The sequence below is a fragment of the Calonectris borealis genome, chromosome 11 (genome assembly GCF_964195595.1).
Source record: "Calonectris borealis chromosome 11, bCalBor7.hap1.2, whole genome shotgun sequence".
Classification (NCBI taxonomy): domain Eukaryota; kingdom Metazoa; phylum Chordata; class Aves; order Procellariiformes; family Procellariidae; genus Calonectris; species Calonectris borealis.
This window is the reverse complement of record NC_134322.1, coordinates 19401776-19421550: the sequence shown is the minus strand read 5'-3', so window position 1 is coordinate 19421550 and position 19775 is coordinate 19401776. Positions and strand designations below refer to the sequence as shown.

At 36.3% G+C, this 19775-nt stretch overlaps 1 protein-coding gene across 12 annotated transcripts in view; it reads left to right on the top strand.

Moving 5' to 3' along the window:
• Positions 1-19775, top strand: part of VPS13C (vacuolar protein sorting 13 homolog C) — a 100766-nt gene that overhangs the window by 48593 nt on the left and 32398 nt on the right. For all 12 annotated transcript variants that reach the window (XR_012675255.1, XR_012675256.1, XR_012675254.1 and 9 more), the window contains 19 exons: positions 973-1138; positions 2143-2259; positions 2807-2910; positions 3365-3532; positions 3969-4273; positions 4677-4821; positions 5974-6130; positions 7013-7143; positions 8385-8554; positions 9121-9359; positions 10892-11121; positions 11910-12002; positions 13021-13386; positions 14664-14753; positions 15182-15337; positions 16387-16651; positions 17487-17647; positions 18152-18273; positions 18522-18816. Coding sequence is in view for 9 of the 12 variants with exons in the window: in XM_075160311.1 (XP_075016412.1) it covers positions 973-1138; positions 2143-2259; positions 2807-2910; positions 3365-3532; positions 3969-4273; positions 4677-4821; positions 5974-6130; positions 7013-7143; positions 8385-8554; positions 9121-9359; positions 10892-11121; positions 11910-12002; positions 13021-13386; positions 14664-14753; positions 15182-15337; positions 16387-16651; positions 17487-17647; positions 18152-18273; positions 18522-18816 (3480 nt within the window). In the remaining 3 variants the exon portion in view is untranslated. The remainder of the gene's footprint in view (positions 1-972; positions 1139-2142; positions 2260-2806; positions 2911-3364; positions 3533-3968; positions 4274-4676; positions 4822-5973; positions 6131-7012; positions 7144-8384; positions 8555-9120; positions 9360-10891; positions 11122-11909; positions 12003-13020; positions 13387-14663; positions 14754-15181; positions 15338-16386; positions 16652-17486; positions 17648-18151; positions 18274-18521; positions 18817-19775) is intronic.

Sequence of the window (19775 nt, the reverse complement as noted above, 5' to 3'; positions counted from 1 at the left end):
CGATTTTTTTTTTTTTTACAGAATTATTTAGTGTATTAATTTTTTGGACTAGAAGCTGTACATTTTTAGCTAGTTAAAATTTATAAGATCATATTTCAACTGAGGCCTGTAGGATGTATTTTATTTCTGGAGTGATACACTTAGCAGTGTGTGAAACGACGGCCTTGTGTTTCAGAGCTTGAAAGTTTGTAACAGTGAAATTGAGATATGAGGTGAAATGTCAAACAAGCTTTCTCAGAGGTCTTGTGTTCACTCAGTCCTTGTTTTACTTCTCCTGAAAGCAACTATTCGTGTGTAGTTTTCCATGGCTTCAGTGACTTCTGAAGTAAGCAGGTCATTTTGCTTTTAAAATGTTTCCTTTAAAGTAGTAGTGGTGGGTGGAGCTTGCTTCTTGACAGCCATATGTGGAATTTGAAGTGGCTGGACTACTTTAGAGTCAAGAAAGCTGACATCCCTTAATGTATCAGTAAAACTGGTATTTACAAAGAGTTGCTTTGGGCTAGGAAAAGTCAGCTCCCTGATGCTAGGTTTCACCAAGTAATATTTGCTAGAGTAGTTGCCATTCACGTACTTTCTGTTCTGATTGCAAATTTTGAATCTTGTTGTTTTGTTGTATCATACCTACTAAAATATCTCTATACATGGTTCTGAAGATGTTGACCCCAGTGCTCAATAGTCCACAAAGAAATGCAGCAGAACTAAGAGAGCTTACTGAAAGAGCATAACCACATGAAGCATCAATCTTTAGATTGGCACAGTTCCTCTGTAGCTGTTTTAAGCTTTCCTTCCATAGCTCCCTCATCTGTTCTGGACCTTGCGTGGTGTTAAGTTGAAGGAGATAGAAGGGTGAGATGCTTGTGAAATTGAGCAAGACACTTTTTTTCCTCAATTCTATGACGGTACCTCTGAGTTGTTATGCAGTAGACTGCTACTAAATAACACTGTTACTTTGTCTCCTTGCCCTCATTTTAGGTCATCTTTTCATGTTTGGATATAGTACTTCACACAGAGGCTTTGCTTTCCATCATGAGTTTTCTCACATTCAGTGTTCCATCAGGTGGTCTTCCCAGTACTGATAAAGCATCAGACCACAAGCCTCAAATAAAAGAACAAGAAAAAGGAAGTACTCTTAGACCAGGTAATGCAGTATTAGAAAGGCCATACTTTTGTTGCTTAACAGCATCTAGCCTTTGGTTTCAAAGGATACCGTTTCAGGTGACAGCATTGCAGTCTATTTGGTGGAAAAACAAGGCATGCACAACTGTACATGGGGAGAAAATAATCTCATTTTTAAAAAAGCCAGATATCTTTGCTGTTGCTTAATTTTACAAATTCTCCTTGGTCAATATAACTTTTTCCTAGGTAGTGGTCTGACTTTTATTATAAAAGTCGAATAAATGAAGTACCAAAGCCTTTCCAAAGCATCAGTGTCACAACTTTGTTGCTTTCCAATCTGAAGGCTCTAAAGAGTGCTTACATTGCTGAAAATAAGCATTCTTGAGCCCTGGGGAAGCAAAGAGAAGTTCTGAACTGAAGGGTGTTGTGCTTATTTTAATAATTGGTATCTGTAACCTTGAAATAGTATGAATCTTTGAATGGAAGCTCCTTAAGAATGTTTCGTCAGGTGCTGCGTGGTTGATTCTTGTGTTTGTAGTATTGTTTGGGAAATTCAAGGTTTTCTAATCCTAAATCTATTGGGATTGAGTTTACAGTGGCTGGTTGTGTGTTCTGCAGGCACCCTCAGTTTTCCTGCAGAAACTTTTTTCACCTAATATGCCTAAATTGGCGTTGCTACTCTATACAGAAAGGAATATTTCTCATGTGAGATAGTGTTTCAAATAATGAAATGTACACTGTATTCAGCATACTGTTGCATGAAAACTAGATATTTAATGAGGAGAAAAAACATCATCTTGATTGCTGTTTGCCTGTGCTAGTCAGTGACTGTTCTTGTGCCAGAAGAAAACTGTTAATAAAAGATTTACTTCACGTCTTGACTAATAATTAGCAGTAACTTTTAGGGAATAACTGCAGGTTGCTTTTTGAATAGTTCATATATGTACAAAACAAATAATCTAACATTTGTTTTAAAAAATTGACTTACAATGAAGTTCTCGTATGTCCCCTGTGTTTCCTATCTAGTGTCTAGTAATGCAGCCCATGATGATATCTGTGAATTAAAACTCACTGCAAAGCTAAGTGCATTCAGTATTACAGTGTGTGATCAGACCTGTAGAATTGCAGACATTAGAATACGAGGTAAGGGGTTTTTATTTAAATATTAGATTAGTTGGTTGTAGCAAGAATATGTTATTCCCCTCCATTCATTCGCTTCTGAAAGGCTAGTGTGTCCACTGTAGGTGTTTTTGTAACATATGTTTGAATACATTTTGATTGTATGATACGATTGCGGTTAGGTATTTTAATAGCCAGAATGCCTGCGAATGAAGAAAATGTTTGACTTGGAAAAAGAAGGCAATTAATTTAAGTGGAGTAAAATTAAAAGAAATGAAGGCACCATGTTATAAATAACACAAGCTTCCATTTTATAATAGCTAGATCCTAGATAGTGTTGGGAATTTTTACTCTAGTCTTAGAGTCGATTTATGTTGGCAAATTTGTCATGTGTAGAAAGGTCACGACTTCTGTCTTGAGCTTAGCATTGGTTGTTATGTAGTAGAATGCTGGATTCTAAGCTATTCTTATTCTTTATATTCAGTAATAAATAATGCTTCTTTTTAAAAAAGTGTTTACTTAATAAATGCACTTCAACAAATGCTATCTTCTTCCTTTTGTCTCAAATCAGGAATGGATGCATCTGTAGCTGTGAAAACTAAAAAGGTTGAAGTGTTCTCCAGACTTGAGGACATTGTAATTACAAATGTTGATCCAAAAACAATCCATAAAAAGGTGATGTGTTGTGCAGATTGTAAACAAACAAAAAGACCTAGTTCATCAAGTTGTTTAATGACAGCACTGTAGTTGATTTGCTGTGTTGTATAATACTAAGTATGATGTAATGTACCAAATACTAAGCAAAACTTCACTGGTTAATTTCCTTTATTTCAGGGAAGCAAAGCATGCTTCCATTCAATATTTAATTCTTTTTAATCACGTTTGCAATGATGTGTTTAATTCTGAGTAGCATGGGTTAAATGTAAAATGGACTGTAGGTAACCAAGTGAGAAGAGACTTACCATAAAATGGCTGATTCCGTTTCCTTTTGTGCCTAACTTATATGTGTGCTGTTGTGTAAGTTGCAGGTGATCTTTTTGTGGCAATATTTCTTGTTTGATAACTTAAGCAATAATTCTATCACAGATTACTGCCTGGGAGTATTAACTATATGGACTTAATCTTCTAGGCTGTCTCCATAATGGGAGATGAAGTGTTTAGATTTCACGTGTCACTTTATCCAGATGCTACTGCAGGGGAAGCCTACACTGATATGTCAAGAGTGGATGGTAAAATGTCTCTGAAAGTGGGCTGCATCCAAATAATTTACCTACATAAGTTCTTTATGTCTCTCTTGGTAAGGTGTTAGTTTCAGTTCTCTTCTTGACATTAAAAGTTTTTTAATAAAATAAAATGTAATCAGCCCTTTGTGACCTGTACCTTGTGGTGAGCTGATGTACAAGCATATAGTAGTAGTTTGCTAAAGAAGTGTCCCTTAAGTTGCACTACTTTATAGAAGAATGACAAATAAGGAGAAGGATGACAAAACAAGTAATGGATTGAGTTGAGAGCTTTAATAATACCTTAAAAATTAAATAGGTAAGCAATGTCTTAACTTGTGCATGATTTTAACCGTTTTCTCTTTTGAAACTTGCGTGGTTGAATTAGAAGTTTCATATTTCTGCCACAGCTGTACTATTTTTCTTAAATTTACATTTTGCCTGGGGCTTGCCTTTTTTGCGAGGCTTATTTGCTCTCATAGAACTCTTACTTTTTTCACTACCTATCAATAGAACTTCCTAAACAATTTCCAAACGGCACAAGAAGCCCTGACTGCGGTCACTGTCCAGGCGGCAGAAATGGCTGCTTCCAGCATGAAAGATTTTGCTAAGAAGAGCTTCCGCCTCTTAATGGATGTCAACTTGAAAGCTCCAGTTATAGTTGTTCCTGAATCTTCTACTTCATCTAATGCTTTGGTAGCGGATCTTGGCTTAATCAGAGTTCAGAATGAATTCCAGCTGGTGTCTTCAGATGAATCTTCTCTTCCTCCAGTCATTGACAACATGGATGTGCAGCTAACTCATTTGAAATTATCAAGGTATACATGGAGTTTTCTTCCAAGTGGAAAAGTGTCTGTAAAGAAAACGGGTTCATGTTCCGTATACAGTATTGTTCTGTTATTTAAAGATGATAGGCAATGAAAACATAGTAAAACCAAACAAACCACCCCCCACCCCACCCTACCCTCCAAACTAAGTTTAGGAGTGCTTTTAGATAGGGACACGTGTCCACAATCTCTAAAACTTCTTGGAAAGAAAGGAATGATAGGACAGTAACCGAGTTCATCTTAAGTGCATACCTGGGCATAAGTGCATGTAAGCATACATTATTTTTAATTTAAAAATAAGTATACCCATAATTCTACTGGATTAGTATGATATTATTTGGGGTTCTGCAACTACTAAATATTTTTCCTCTGCTACTTCCTCTGTCTTCTGTAGATGCATTATATCCGCAGATTCTCAACCAGATTCTGAAATTCTGTGTCCTGTGAGTTTGACTTTACTGGTCCAGAGAAATTTAGCAGCAACTTGGTATCATAAAACCCCGACAATTGGTATCAAAGGAGACCTAAAACCAATGCAGGTAATATCATGGCAAATCAGAGATACATCAAAAGTTACATATATTCTCAGAATAGTACTTAGCCTAGTTAAGGAGCTTGTAAACTCATTGAAATTTGTATTCTTTACAGAATGTTAAAAGACTTTCAGCTTGACTGTCCAGTTTATAGAGCTGATCAAGTTTTGATATCGTATAATGAATAGTTTTGGTATAGCTGCATACAAATGGAATAAAACCTATTTTTATTTTTCTGGGGGTCTGTTGGAGCTATCTTGACTCAACAGTCAGTAAAGTCATTGAGGTTATCTGTTGAGTTAGCATTTAAAGTCTACATTTAAGATTTTAAATTGTTTAATCTGTAATATTTAGGTTATTTGAGTGTTTAGTAGATTTATTAGAAATTAAAAGGGTAGATGTGGATCTCTGATACACAACAGTTCAAAATTACGGTTGATATCTTCGCAGAGGGAGGGCTTTACTTTTTCTTTTCCTACATTAACCATATGGATTTAAGTGGGTAAAAACAGACTGGGGGGGCTTTTTAGTTGTTCATGAGCCCTATTTCATTCCTGTATCTGTGCTGTGACCAAATGTAGCACTGGTGAAGCACAGAGGAATAAGATACTGACGGAGTACCAGTAAAAAAAATTAAATGTAGAAAAAAATATTCTAACACTATGTATTATGGGCTAAGTTACTGCATTTTGTGACTTATTACTGCTTTTTTCACGATCATGTCATCATTGGATTCAGAGGCATTAACTCTCTAAAGGCCTATTTAATGACTGTTGCTTTAGTGTATACAATGTAAATCTTGGCTTTAATGTTATCTGATTATGTTTCTGGATTATTGAGTTGTTAAGAAGTGCTTATGATCATCATTTACTCATATTTTTAGCAGGCAAAGAGCCTCTACAAGAGTAGAAAGTGTTTATCATGCGGAGTGTTAGTACTTCTTTAACTCCTGTTCATACAAGTAACAAATGATACTTTAGGAAAAACGGGCAAATTATTTAGGGTGTTTTGGCCAGGGTCATTTTGACCAGACAGCTTCTTTATGGTGGAAGCAGTATGTTTCTTCTCAACATTTGCATACTATTGATAAAGATAGGGTTCTGTGTTGAAAAGAAATACTGTCACCAAAAATGAAGTTGTGGGTGTATCACTTTACAGATTGCACTCAGTGAAGATGATCTAACTGTTGTCATGAAAATTTTACTTGAAAACCTTGGAGGAGCTTCTTCCCAGCCAAATACTGTGCAAGAGAACATTGAAGATACGCGGATACTCAAAAAAGGGAAAGTTGCAAATGAATCTGATTTCTGTGAGGGTATGTTCAATTCAAAAGCTGAATATGTTTAGGCAGAGGGCTATTTGCAAATTCAAACATCATATTTATCCGAAGCACTTAGATCTGTGTAAATAAATTCTTTTTCTTAATTGTTACATATGTATTGTGTACATGAAAAGTTATAAGTAAGAATGTATGCACATACATGGAGTGTGAGCTGTGGATGGTCAGAAGTTTTTGTAGTGTGTTTTTTGTGATTCATTTTTTTAGAAGATGGTATTCTTCAATCTATATCAGTGACTCTTATAAGTTGCAGGTGGTTTAAGAAAGAAAAAAGCCAAACCAACTACCCCAGAATGTTAATGCACAATTATAACAATTGAGGATATTATTAGTATTCAAATAGCATGTTAATGTAAACAGTGTATGTCTCTGGATAGAATATTGTTAACATTTTGCCAAAATCTTTTTTTTTTTTTTTTGTCCAAAACTTAACATTCTCAATGTCAAAAAATTACTCTTCAACCAATAGTTCATTTGCTATACTTTGAGAAGAAACTGGAAGGAAAAGTAGTGCAAACTCCTTGAGGAGTCTTGGTACTTCTTGTAGTTCTTCATTACAATGAATTAAGAACTGCACTAAATTAATGACAGCTTTTTTTAAGGTTCTTAAACCACTCTGTGCTAGGTAATTTTAGCATGCATTGAATAGAACAAAGTGATACTGAGTAAATAAAAGTGTGGATTGTTCTGAGTAATCTTCTGGATTTAGAGCTTTTCCACTTTTTTTGACTTTCAGATCTTAATTAAAACAAACAAACAAACAAAAATACCCAACAAAAAAACAACCCCAAACCTAGAAAACCACCCCCAAGCCCAGTGTACTAAAGAAATGTAAAAATATTTTCTTTTCACTGACAGGTCCTCTTCTGGCTTTTGGACAAAAAAAAGTTTCTACAGTTCAGTCTTCTGCGGAATGTTATACAACGCTTAAATTTGACTTTAATTTTGAGTCACTTTCAGTAACTCTCTACAATAGTGATATGAATCAGGTTTGTGACAAAGCTTTTACCATACAGATGGGGTGGGGAACTTAGGCTTCTCATATGGACAAAACTCAGGATAGTAAAACAGAGAGTTTCATTGGTTGTGTTGGCTTTCTAACGCTTGCCTTATGGAGCTTATGCAATTTATCCTGGAACTTTGAGGTTTTATGGGCAGAGAATGTCCTTAATATGAAGGACGTAAGTGCATTTCTAAAAATCACACTAAAAAAAACCAAAAACAACCAACCAAAACCACCCACCATTTGATTTGGTCATTCAAGCCTTGATTCTAGTTATCCAAAATAAAAATGAAAATTTGAAAAGCAGGAATTGCAAGCCTAGATGAGGCTAATTCTATGCATGGTGCTTATATAGTTAGTAAGCAGATACAAGGTGTACATGGCCCATACTTCCCTCTTACATATCCCTGAGTGTGAGCAATCGTGAACTTCCTGTGCTGAAAACAGAAGAGAAAGATGTGCAATGTTGCCTTGTTTTAATGACTTAATATGCTTTGTCCAGATGTGAAGGTGCTTGCTTTATGATAGAATCATAGAATAGTTTGGATTGGAAGGGACCTTTAAAGGTCATCTAGTCCAACCCCCTGCCGTGGGCAGGGAGATCTTCAACTAGATCAGATTGCTTAGAGCCCCATCCAACCTGACCTTGAATGTTTCCAGGGATGGGGCATCTACCACCTCTCTGGGCAACCTGTGCCAGTGTGTCACCACCCTTGATATATACTGAATGTGCGGTAGCTTTGCATTTAAAATAACTATAATGGAAGAATTTGTGGTGTTTTTTGTGTGAGGGGTGTATAATTTAAAAAAGTTCTTGTGAAATGAGCTTCACAGGAAAAAACACACTGTAATGGGATTTTATTTTAATTTCTTCTTCGTACCCTTTCTGCTTATTGGTGAGGTCCTGGTTGTAAATGAGTTAGTGTAATGGGAGCAGAGGAATCCTCTGGTAGGATGTTCAGAGTTGAGATGGATTATCCTTCGGTCACGCATTCTGAACAACTGCTAGAAATGTGGTGAAGAAACAACTTTACTACAACCCAACTTGTTCTTTCTGTTTTATCAGTGAGTTTCTTGAACTAATTTTTATGATTGGAGGACTGAAGACAGCAATAGGCTAATTGGATCCTTCAATTCATGAATCAAAATGCGCGTGGCTAGCAGCAAGGGAAAAGTGCTTATTACTTTGTTTTGTGATAACTAGTCGTACTATTTCTCATTATATAGAAGTCTCTGCTTTCGCTGCATAGTGACAAATTACGCCTTGGTGAACTCCGACTGCATCTCATGGCATCATCGGGAAAGATGTTTTCAGATGGCTCAATGGATATTAATGTTAAACTCAAGGCATGTACCCTGGATGATCTCAGAGAAGGAATTCAGAATGTGACTGCAAGGTAAGTTTGAGTGCATCAGAAATTAAAAAACTCCATGCAACTTGTGAGGAAGACTGTTTCCTTGTTCTATACTTTGTTTCACATGGGATTGATAAAACTTAGTAGGGCTGCCAGTTGTTGCCTGTCATACTGTGCTCTAAAGCAATGAATGATGTAATTTTAATAATGTGAAGCAAGTTTCTTCTTTCATATGTTGATTTCACAGGTTATCCAAAACAAAAAAAAAATACCTGGGAGGCTTGAGTATTACAGTAAACTGTGTAGAACAGCTGAGTAGAGAGCAACCAGCCTCAGCTAGACAGTTCTATGCACTGAAACTTTAGTCTGATTGTTACACGCAGCATACATGGTTCCGAAACTGTAGCACACAAATTTTAAATTGAAATTAGTCTTCTGTTAGAGAAGTCTATACCCTCTTATTTCTGGAGGAAACACTGATTTCTTATGTTGTAATTCTTATTTATAAATAGCACGGGGAGAAAAAATAGCACTACTTACGCATCTTCGTTTTTCTACATCTATGTGTTATGATGTTTGAAATATTTCTTCTTAAACTTGTTTTCCAGAATGATAGACAAGAAGGATGACACGAGTGACAGTTCTATGATAGATATAAGCTACATGCAGGATGAAAATGGAACTGAAGTCGTTGCTGTCCTTGACAAGCTGTACATATGTGCCAGTATGGAGTTTTTGTTGACAGTAGCAGATTTTTTCATTAACTCAATGCCAGCATCTTCAACTGAAAGATCTGCACAGTTGCAATTAAAGCATGTTGCTTCTGGGAAATCCAAGCCAGAAACAGGTCTGTAAAACTGATTTCCACCTCTCGCCCCCACTCCCCTCCTTTACAGACTTCATACTGAAAATAAATCATCCAAAAGTTTTCAAGATGCTATCTTGCTATCAGACTAAGAAATGAGTTTATTCTTCACAATGTGTAAATTGGCCACTGATACCATAGATTGTTGTAAGCAGTAGTAGTTCTAAAACTGGTATGTTAAGTAGTGGAGTTGTGCTCTCCAGCATAGCTAAGTATTGAAAAGCACTCACGCTAAACAGGATTTTTACCCATGTAATATCACAAAGAAAGCATCCTTAGGGTAAAAAGTGCCATGTAGATAGTAGTTAAGGAAGTAAAAAGAACAACTTACTCTTTAAAGATGAGTGGTGAAGAATGTCTTACCCTTTTTTCTGCAAGTTGTGTATTTTGAAACTGTAGGTTATTATTTCAGTTCAGTTATAGAAAACTACGTTTTTGATGAACAGCTTTTCTCTTTTTGGTTGAAGACTGAAGGTGAAGCATGATGAAACAAGGGCGAGAAAGACCACTTCTGAGTTTGGGGGGTTTTTTTTTTTGGTAGGTTTTAAGTGATTTCTAGGCTTGCCTGAGTTGTGGTCAGACCTAATCTGTGGGTTGTGTTGTCTAGCTGGTTCCCAACAAACCTCCCTTTCTTTGGGTAACTTGGCAGAGTGCTAGGAGTGAGCCTTAGGTTTTATGAATTGCCCTAGTGATGTCAGCAGTTCACTTCCTCTCCTCTTCCCTTGTTGGAAATCTGCATGGGTCCTGTGATGAGGGGGGGATGGCACACACTCCAGAAAAATGGCACTTGCAGGGGCTGCTCAGGACTATCTAAATGTGTTGCTAGTTGCAACCCATGATGCCTAGCTTTCTTTGCTTTTCCTGTAGTGCACCGAGCCTCAACTTGGCACCTGTTCCATTGCATAGGTGTGATATTCCAATATTTCCAGCAAGTGTAGGCGCCAGAATCCCATATAAGAAGTCCTAGTGTGCAGGAGGGTCACATACCACTATATTGCCTATCATTGAGAACCAAAGTGACTTGATCCATCACTAGGTTAGAGAGTCTTGTTTCTAACTGAGATAAATATAATACATTTCTCTCCCTCTGTTTGGAGACTGACTGGATATTCAGACAAGAAATTGTATATTGCTAATTTGATTCCAGTAAGTAAATTTTCACTCTGAAGAAGTTAGTTACTTTAGGTATTGAGCCAGAAGATAACTATTTCCAACTTGGATTTGTAGAGTCAGTGCTTAGGTTGACTACAGTGTATAGAGCTAATACTGTCTCTTTACAATATTGAAACAAACAGTTTCTTCAAAACAAAACTTCTGACCAGTTTGCTGCTGATTTCTGGACACTACGTGATAGTCAGTTTCAGTGAAGTATTCCTGTAAAAATTGAGACATTATTTGTTAAATTTGTACCTCTAAAATTATGTAGCAATTTTTATGCATGGTTTAGGTATTATGTACATAATAATGCTTTCAAACCTTTTATATTCAAGGGGTTTTTTTACTTATTTTCACAGAAATATCTGTACGGCCAAATATGACAGTAAAAGCTGTGATCATGGATCCAGAAATTGTATTTGTTGCTAATTTGACCAATGCTGAAGCCCCTGCCTTAAAAGTTTCCTTCCAATGTGACTTTTCTCTGACATCTGGAAAGCTTGCACAAAGGATGACTGCTCAAGTGAAGGGCTTCAAAGTGTTGGCCTGTGCCTTTCTCAAAGAAAAACAAGACAAGAGTGTTACTACAGTAAGAAAACTTGTTTTTCGTAATGAAAAAAGTAATGAGAACTGTTGGCAGGCATGTCCTTTAGTTGGCATACCCACAGCACTCAGAAAATTCAGTTTTTGTATCATTGATTATTATGAAGATGGGAAGGGACTGTGCATCTCTGGTATGCCATTTAAAGGTGAATCTTTTATTAGTAGGTGCAAGAATTCATCACACAGAGCTCTGTCTAAAAGCTGTGTAGTGCATTTGTAAATTAAATTAAAAGTTTTTTATTAAAGAAATAGTGTGAGGGGTTTTGAAGACTAAGAATACCCCTCTGCAACTTTGTTTACTGCCTATCAGTTTACTTCTTGCAGTAGAGTATGCTGATCAGCATGTTGTCTGGAACTTCGTCTACTCATTCCTGGCAGGGAGCATTGAGCCACAAGGGTGGCCTGTGTGGTTCATCTCGCACATGGTATCTTTCCTTATGCATTTAGTTTTCTTAAGGATTTAGGGTTTTTTTTTTGACTATACCATCTGTCTGTCTGTGTGTTGGGGTTTTGTTTTGTCTTTTATTTAAGCCTTATTTCAAAAGCTTTTATTTCACTTACTTTTAACCTTCCAGTACAAAATTGCTCTTGTGCAAATTTGGGTGCTGGAATGAAGCACAGTAACGCTGTGGAAAGAATGCTGTTACTCTGAAACATGTTGTTATTTTATGGGATCAGCATCCCTTTGGCCCATGGGATTAAACAATACAAGACCATTTGAAAAGGTTAGATTCCAGGAGTTACCTTAATAATCAAATTATATTTTTCACTCAGGTGTTACGGCCATGTTCTTTGGTCATGGAAAATATGATGCATGTCTCAGGGTTGCAAACTGTGGCGGTAACAATAGAAGAACTTACTATAAAGGTAAGACTATTAAAACTGTCTTTCGAAGAACAGGTGTGTTTCTCAAGCTGTAGCTTGGGGTTTTTTTTAATTTATGTATTGCTATTTAAAATTTCCATTTTCCCCATTGGTTTAATTCCAGAAACAGGCATTTACTCTTTTTAGAGCTGCTCTGTGTTGGAAAAAATCATTACGTGTTCCTTGTTTTGGCAATCTCTTGGCAAAAAAAGACTAATTCAACTACTTCAGATGCTAGGATTCCTCCTACCAGTTTCTTCCAAATTTATGAAACAACCCTTCCCCCTACCACCACTACCACTATTTTTCTATTCAGAGAGACTTACAAGTAGGAGCACGCACACATGTGCGTGTAAATTTAAGGCTGTTAACATGATTTCCAGAATGATATACAATGTGAAATACCTTGTTCTTAATAGGTAAATTAATAATTGTGTCGATAGTAAAAGTCTTTCTGAATGTAATTTGCTAATTCTCCTATAAAAAGTTCACAAATTTGCGTTTGTGATCTGAAAAGGTGGTCAGTGGTGAAGTCTTAAACTGTAAGTGATAGTATATTGTTCCTAAAGCATAAAGCTTTTGACAGATGTACTGTACTGCTAATTGAAATGGTGGTGTACACAACTCTTCAAACATGCTTTTTTGAACACCTTGAAGATCTTAAAAATAGATTCATGTTTTACAATGTAGTAGGGAAAAGGCTGATGCTGTCTGGTGTTATGGGAGTACCGCATATCAGTAAAGTGAAATTCTAAGCTAAGAATTTTGTTCTTGAGCCTGTGGGATTGTGAGGGAGGAATTGGGAAATTTTGTAGGAAAGGAAAATAAGAGGAGGTCCATAAATGGATTCTGTTTCTTTATCTTGGAATTTAAGTTGCAGCTCTTATAAGGGCCTTTAATGCTGTGTACCTCTATGAAGAACCCAAGAGTTATTTGCCATTTCCATTTATCATATATTTTATATGTTAATGAGTTTTAAAATGTTTTGAGCTATAAAGGATTTTTCTTTCCTTTGTTCAAGATCTCACCAATAATTCTGAATACTGTGATGACCATTATGGCTGCCATAAAACCCAAAACAACAGAAGAGGATTCTAGAGGAACAACTGAAGTTTCTGAGAATTTGTGGCAAGTGAAGCCTATAGATCAGTGCAGTGCTTGGTTTCTTGGTGTTGATGTAGCCACAGAAGCAACAGAAACTTTTAAGGACCGTGAACATATTCTGAAACAAGAGAAATTTGACATTGTAGTGAAATCGGTTCAGATCACTTTGGAATGTGGTCTGGGACATTGTACTGTCCCTTTATTGCTAGTAGAATCTGTATTTTCAGGTGTCTTTAAAAACTGGTCCTCGCTGATGGAGGTCACTGCTGATATGTCACTGGAGGTATGTAGAATCAGATTGTTGGCAGTTTAAAACACTTCTGCACATTTCATAATGTTCAATTAACTTGTTAGTACGCTTTCTATGTGCTACATTAATAATAGGTTTAAATTGTAATGCTCTGAGGAGTTCTTTAGTAGTCAGGCAAGTATGAGTAAGCATAATGTGGTTTTTACAGAAACTTTGCAATCAATAGTAGATTTTAATGGCAATTGCTACGGTGGAGTAATCTAGTCCTCTCTGTTTCTCTATTATTTTTGCATATTCACTTTTTGCTGTATGAACGATGAGCTTGGCTTAGTTGAATATTCATATTTAACTCTTATTGCCCACCTTTTTTTGTTTCTCTAGCATAGTGTTTATTGCTAGGATAGAAGTTACTCTCTTTTCTCAAAATCTGCTCTGCATCTTGGATTGTAATCACACCACATTTGTTTTGCCAGCTATTGCAACTCTTTTCCCCAAGATATGGCCCATTCCGAGATGGTATAAATCTCTTACGGAAGCAGCATGTTAAAATTTCATACAACCAGATGTGCAGCTGCTCTGTGCAATAGGTTAACTACATCTTAGTTATATTTTGTCAGTTTACCAAATGTGCCTCATACTCCATTCTGTACTGGATATACAAGTAGCCTTCTTTCATTGCTTGATGTGCATATCATAACAGAGTATGGAAGATGCATGCCTCATCATATACAACTGGGAGAAGGCACTGTGGTTCCAGAAGGGGGGAGGGATGAGGAAGATAGCTGAAAGGGAGTGTCCAGAGCTATTTGGTCCATGACTTCTATTCAGATTTGCAGTGGTTGAAGGGAAGTAAAAACTTGGTGTAGGCTGTGAGTTAAATGAGTTATTCCAGTGGACCAGATTCAGACTAAGGTTTGCTCAGACTAATTGTTATTTCATAGTACAATGAAGTACTTGCAGCATTGAAGTTTTTGATCTCAAAGTCATTCTCTCAGTGTAGGAGAGGATAGAGATAGAGACTGCATTATATTAAGCAAAGGTGTTAAAAAGATACGGAGTTGCCAGGCTTTCTGGTTGCTCTAAAAGCAAGCCAGTTAGTCAATTCTTCAAAAATGATGTCACTTACAAAAAATGTATGATACATTACACTTCTGTGTATTAATTTTTGAAGCCTTTAAAAGTTAATGTTAGACCTCCAAAATGTGAAATGAATATTGTTTTCTTATTAATGTTTTTCATACTACATGCTATTGGAAGGGACTCAGTCCTTTATTTTTAGATGCCATATTTAATTTTGATTCTTTCTTTAGATTCATTATTATAATGAAACCTATGCAGTGTGGGAGCCGCTTATTGAACGAATTGAAGGAGGAAAGAAGCAATGGAGTTTAAAGCTGGAAGTATGTATACATACTTGAAACTATGTGGAAAAAGTTTGAATAGACAGCTATTTCTTAAAAGCTTTATGTGACAGAACACTGACCTTTCGAATACCGTTGCTTTGAGGGAGCTATACAATTTCACATGGGAAAAAAAAAAAAATCAATCTTTAGACATTTTAAGGTTTTTCTGAATAATGTTAATTGTCCAGTGCATGGGCAAAATGTAGTGTGTAACCACACATACAGAGAGGAAAGAAAATAACTTGCTTGCCTTTAATGCTGGTATAAAATTTCCGTGTTTGTGTAAGGTATCGGAGATTTACAAGGTAAAGTAGGTTTTCCTTTGCTTGGGGAAATTGTCAAGTGTAGGTCAAGTTTTTTCCTGTTATAACATAGGAGAAAGTAATCTATGTGTTCATAATTGCCTAATGAAATTTTTGTTTTAGATGAAGACTAACCCTGTCCAAGAGAGAAGTTTGATGCCTGGGGATGATTTCATTGTTCTTCCTGAGCCACAAACTGCAGTTAACATCTCTTCGAAGGATACAATGAATATAACAATATCCAAATGTTGTCTTGCTGTTTTCAGTAATCTAGCCAAGGTAGTCCTGACAGGCAGAAGGTGCCAAATTATGTGGTTTTGTAGGAAGTTCTGATTTTTCTGATTTTTTTTTTTTTTTGGAAGAACTTTCTGTGCTGCCAGTCACAAGCCAATGACTGTTCTGCAGCCTTGACAAATGTTATCTAGCAGGGCTGAGGAGCTTTACTCTGATTAGTCCTTTACAGTTAACAAAAAGGTGGTGCTAGCTTTTGAAAGAAGCACAAATGTGCTTATGAAGCACATCTAAGGAACAGTCCTACAAGCAGGCTGAATGAAAATAAAACCCTGCAATAAACACAACTATTTCCTACAATCCTTTTCCTGAAATATTAAAAGAGAAATTTACTTTCCTTCCATCTTTTCTCCTTAATAGAATACAAAGAAAAGTGTGCATTTTAGGATTGGCCTTCAAACTGTAGAAGCAGAATGTCCAGTGTGTTAAAAATATTTTTTTTTCTCTATTTTCCTTGTGATAGTAGGTGTGCTTATGAATGTCCTAGGCTTTTTTTTCCTTTTTTATAAGGGGAAGAAACTTTGGTTACTAAATCAAGCTATTTTTACAGAATGTAACTTATACCTATTTATTGTTTAATTCTAAATGAGCAACAGTTCTCTAAGTTAGTACTTGCTTATACTATACGTCTATATTGGCAGTCATTTACCATGGTTTTTGTGTAATCAAACAAATGTTTGTAAGCATAAGTTGTGGTTGAATATGAAGTATGTACATGGTGAACATGCTTGCGACTTCTGTGTCCCAGATCTTATTTTTCTTTTACAACCCAACAACTGTAAAAAAAATTCCCTATGAGGAGCACAAGTGCTTATTGTAGCATCAACATTTGCTGCAAATCACAAAATAATAATGAAATTTTCTGGAAGTAACCTTTACTTCCCTGAAATACTACTATACAAAGCATAGATACTGCTATTTTTTTTTCTTCTTTTTTCTTTAAAATGGTACTTGCTGGGAACTGTCTTTTAAAGGCTTTATAAGGATGTTATTGTGGCTATTTATGTATGATGTATTATGTATGTTTTTAATTACAGGCATTTTCAGAAGGGACTGCATCCACATTTGACTATTCCTTTAAAGAGACAGCACCCTTCGTAGTGAAAAATGCCCTAGGTGTTCCTCTCAAAGTGCTTCCTAGCTCCAATTTTCGGATAGTTGGTTCAGTTGAAAAAGAAAACATGAACAATGTAGAAACTGGTCAGAACATGGAACTGGAATACTCTGTTTATGAAGTACCCAAACAAGGAAAGTTGTCTGCATTGTACCGACAAGAAAGCTCCGTCTTCTCTTTAAATTTAGGTATTATGCTAGGGAACACTGTGCGTTATGACATGTTGAGAATGGGAAGATGGGGGAGTCAATATGGTTAAATTCAATGTGATCAAAATTCAGGTGAAGTACATTGTGCTGAAACTACTTTGGAATACCGATGGCAATTAAAAAAAAAATTAAACCAGCTACTGGACTTTTTAAAAAGATGTAAAATTTCTTCTCTCCAGTTTTTCAGAGAGTGAAAAGTACAATATTTTTTCTCCCCCTTTGGAAGAAATGGAAGACGTTCTAGTGGAGTCATTGATACACCATCTTACAGACTCCTGGGACATAGGCCTGTGGGTTCCAACTCCTGTTAAACAGGATCTTCATTTCTCATATCCCTACTACCATTCAGCTTTCTGTAGTTACCCAGTTATTTGAGAGCAGTTATGATTTTTCTGTGTTTTTAGCTTTGCCAGAAAATAATCCTGGGAGAATAGACCATAAAAACTCGTCATACATAATCTTCTGGGTTTTTTTCTTCTCCATCCCATCCCATATGAAGGTACTTGGCCATGATACAAAGATGATGTTCTGTGTTGCGTTTTGTTAACGCACCCAACAAATACCTTTGTTTACTGTTTGGTGTATTTATCATGCTATGTATAAATCATAATCTAAAGTTATGGTCTTCAAGAGTATTCTGAGCTTAAAGCTTTCCTTCAATGGTGCTCAAATACCATTTCAGGATGCTTTTGCCAGAGAGTGCTTTGGTCCTGGTTGTTGCAGAGTTTAGAGAAGCTAAAGTATTGTTCAAATAGAAAATGGTTATGTGATTTGTTTTGCCTAATTAAGACTTTTGTATATTTTTATGGATTAGAACTTCAAGGATATAAAGAAGTGGTAAACATTCCCATAGCCAAACCAGGTCGACGACTGTACAACATAAGAAATCTTCTGGTTGATCATTCAGACTCGATCATTGTACAGATAGATGCTGCAGAAGGAAATAAAGTTATTACTGTACGATCTCCTCTGCAGGTAAAAAAAAACAAACCAAACAAACCAAAAGCCTGAAAGCTGTGCTCTTCTCTGCGTGACTTTACTTCTCTTCCTTTGAGATCATACTTTTCCAAAAAGTTACTTAAAGGCAAATTATTAAGTATTTTACTCTATTTGTTACATGAATTTTTATCTGTATTCTGTGTGTGTGTCTTACAGATAAATGAAAAACTTGGTTTTTACTTTTAACTTTTGGCTTTCTAATATTCTCAACTTTCAGGTTGGAATATGTACTTTTTATGTGACTTGGCATTTTCAGCCTGTTTTTCAATTCATGGAACTTAAAAGTAGAATATTTTTCTCATATGCTTGCATATTGTTCTCCTTCAGAAGTGTATTTCTTACTAAGATGCATAGAAGTCTGTTTTCCAGAGGAGTTTAATTAAATCTATTAACGTTGTTTTTCCTTGTTGCTATTCATACTTTTTCCTTTAGAAATTTGTATCATAGAAATGTAATGAAAATTATGTATTTTGATCCTAGATCAAGAACCATTTCTCAATCCCATTTATAATCTATAAACTGGCTAGAGACTCCAAGTCGCTGGAGCCAATTGGCATATCCAAGCCAGAAGAGGAATTTCATGTTCCTTTACATTCATACAGGTACACTTTTTCTGTTCTGTAGGGCTGATCTTTGTGAGACTGAGGCACAAATACAGCATTAGTGTGGAAGCTTAAATTTGCACTCAGAAGTCTTCTTGACTGGGCTAAAAAACCAAAATGCTACCTTTATTAGGTAATTAGTGTGCTGCAAAAGCCCTGCAGGATATTAGCAATTACTTTAAAATGGGTGAAGTTAGCTGTCAATGGAAAGCTATTGTGTACCATTTCCTGTCCTCCTCTTCCCATAGGTGTCATCTATATGTTCGACCAACAGGAATGTTAGAGGATCAGTTTAAAGAGTCCACGACTTACATAGCCTGGAGGGAAGAGCTACATAGGAGCAATGAAGTAAAGTGCTTGTTACAGTGCCCAGCCATCGAGACAAATTTCTTGCCTCTAATAATCAGCTCAACAGCTGTACCTGATGAACTAAATTTTATTTCAAATTATGGAGAGGAGTGGGATCCTGCCTACATTATCCACTTTTACCCTACACTGACTGTGAGAAATCTTTTACCATACTCCTTGAGATACTTACTTGAGGCAAGTTATTTTATGGTTTTATTTGCAGATCCGTTACTTGATTTTAAGTAAGACTGTATTTACTTAGAAGTGGAGGTGAATGTAGTGTGGAAGACACTGAATGTTGTTTTTTGTATTTTCTATTGTAAATGAGTGAGTCAGCTGATGTATTGCTTCTGGGAGTTTTGGGGATTAATTGTTTTTAGTTTGGGTGTACCTGGCCAGTTCTGCCTTGCTCCTTAAATATGAATCCTGTACTGGATTGGTCTTTCTCTGTTACATTCTTCTGAGATCCTGTTTGTGTTTTGCAAGGTATCTTTTGTTTCACAGGGAGAGGCATAAGAAAAAGCATCTGAAATTTTTGGAGCTTTTCTTCTATGTAGAAAACACAACTTCTCTCTATTCTGACACTGATTCTTTACTGAGGACTACTCTGATGTCTCCCTTGCACAAATCGGAAGATTTCTTTGTGGGATGCTATACAGACTTTTTTCCTCTTCTTTCAGTATTTTCAGTATCTAGTATTTCTTCATGAAAGCTGAGTGATTTTAGTGAATAGAAAAGGTGGAAGGATTTAGAACTATCATCCTAGTTTGTTCTGTTTTGTCCTACTCACATAACTGGCTGTGGCATTCATTTAGATCTTTCTTTCACCTCTGTCCAACATCCTAACGTCACTATTTCCGGTTTTCCTTACCTTCACTGTACTTCAGTACTCAGAGTCGCAGAATGTAGAACAGAGTGCCATTGCCTTGATTGAGGAGCTAGAAACTAGTAATTCAAATCTATTTCTGAAGTCACCATACCTGTAGATGGGTATGTGCTTATTGTCTTCACATCCCTTGACTAATCAAGCCTGGCCCCTGTTCAATACAGTAAAATATACTGTTTCTCAGTAAAAATTAGGAAAGCTGTTGTTGTGGGATGCTACTGCCTGAGGGAAGCTGTGCTGCCAAACAGTATGGCACAGCTGCTGGCTT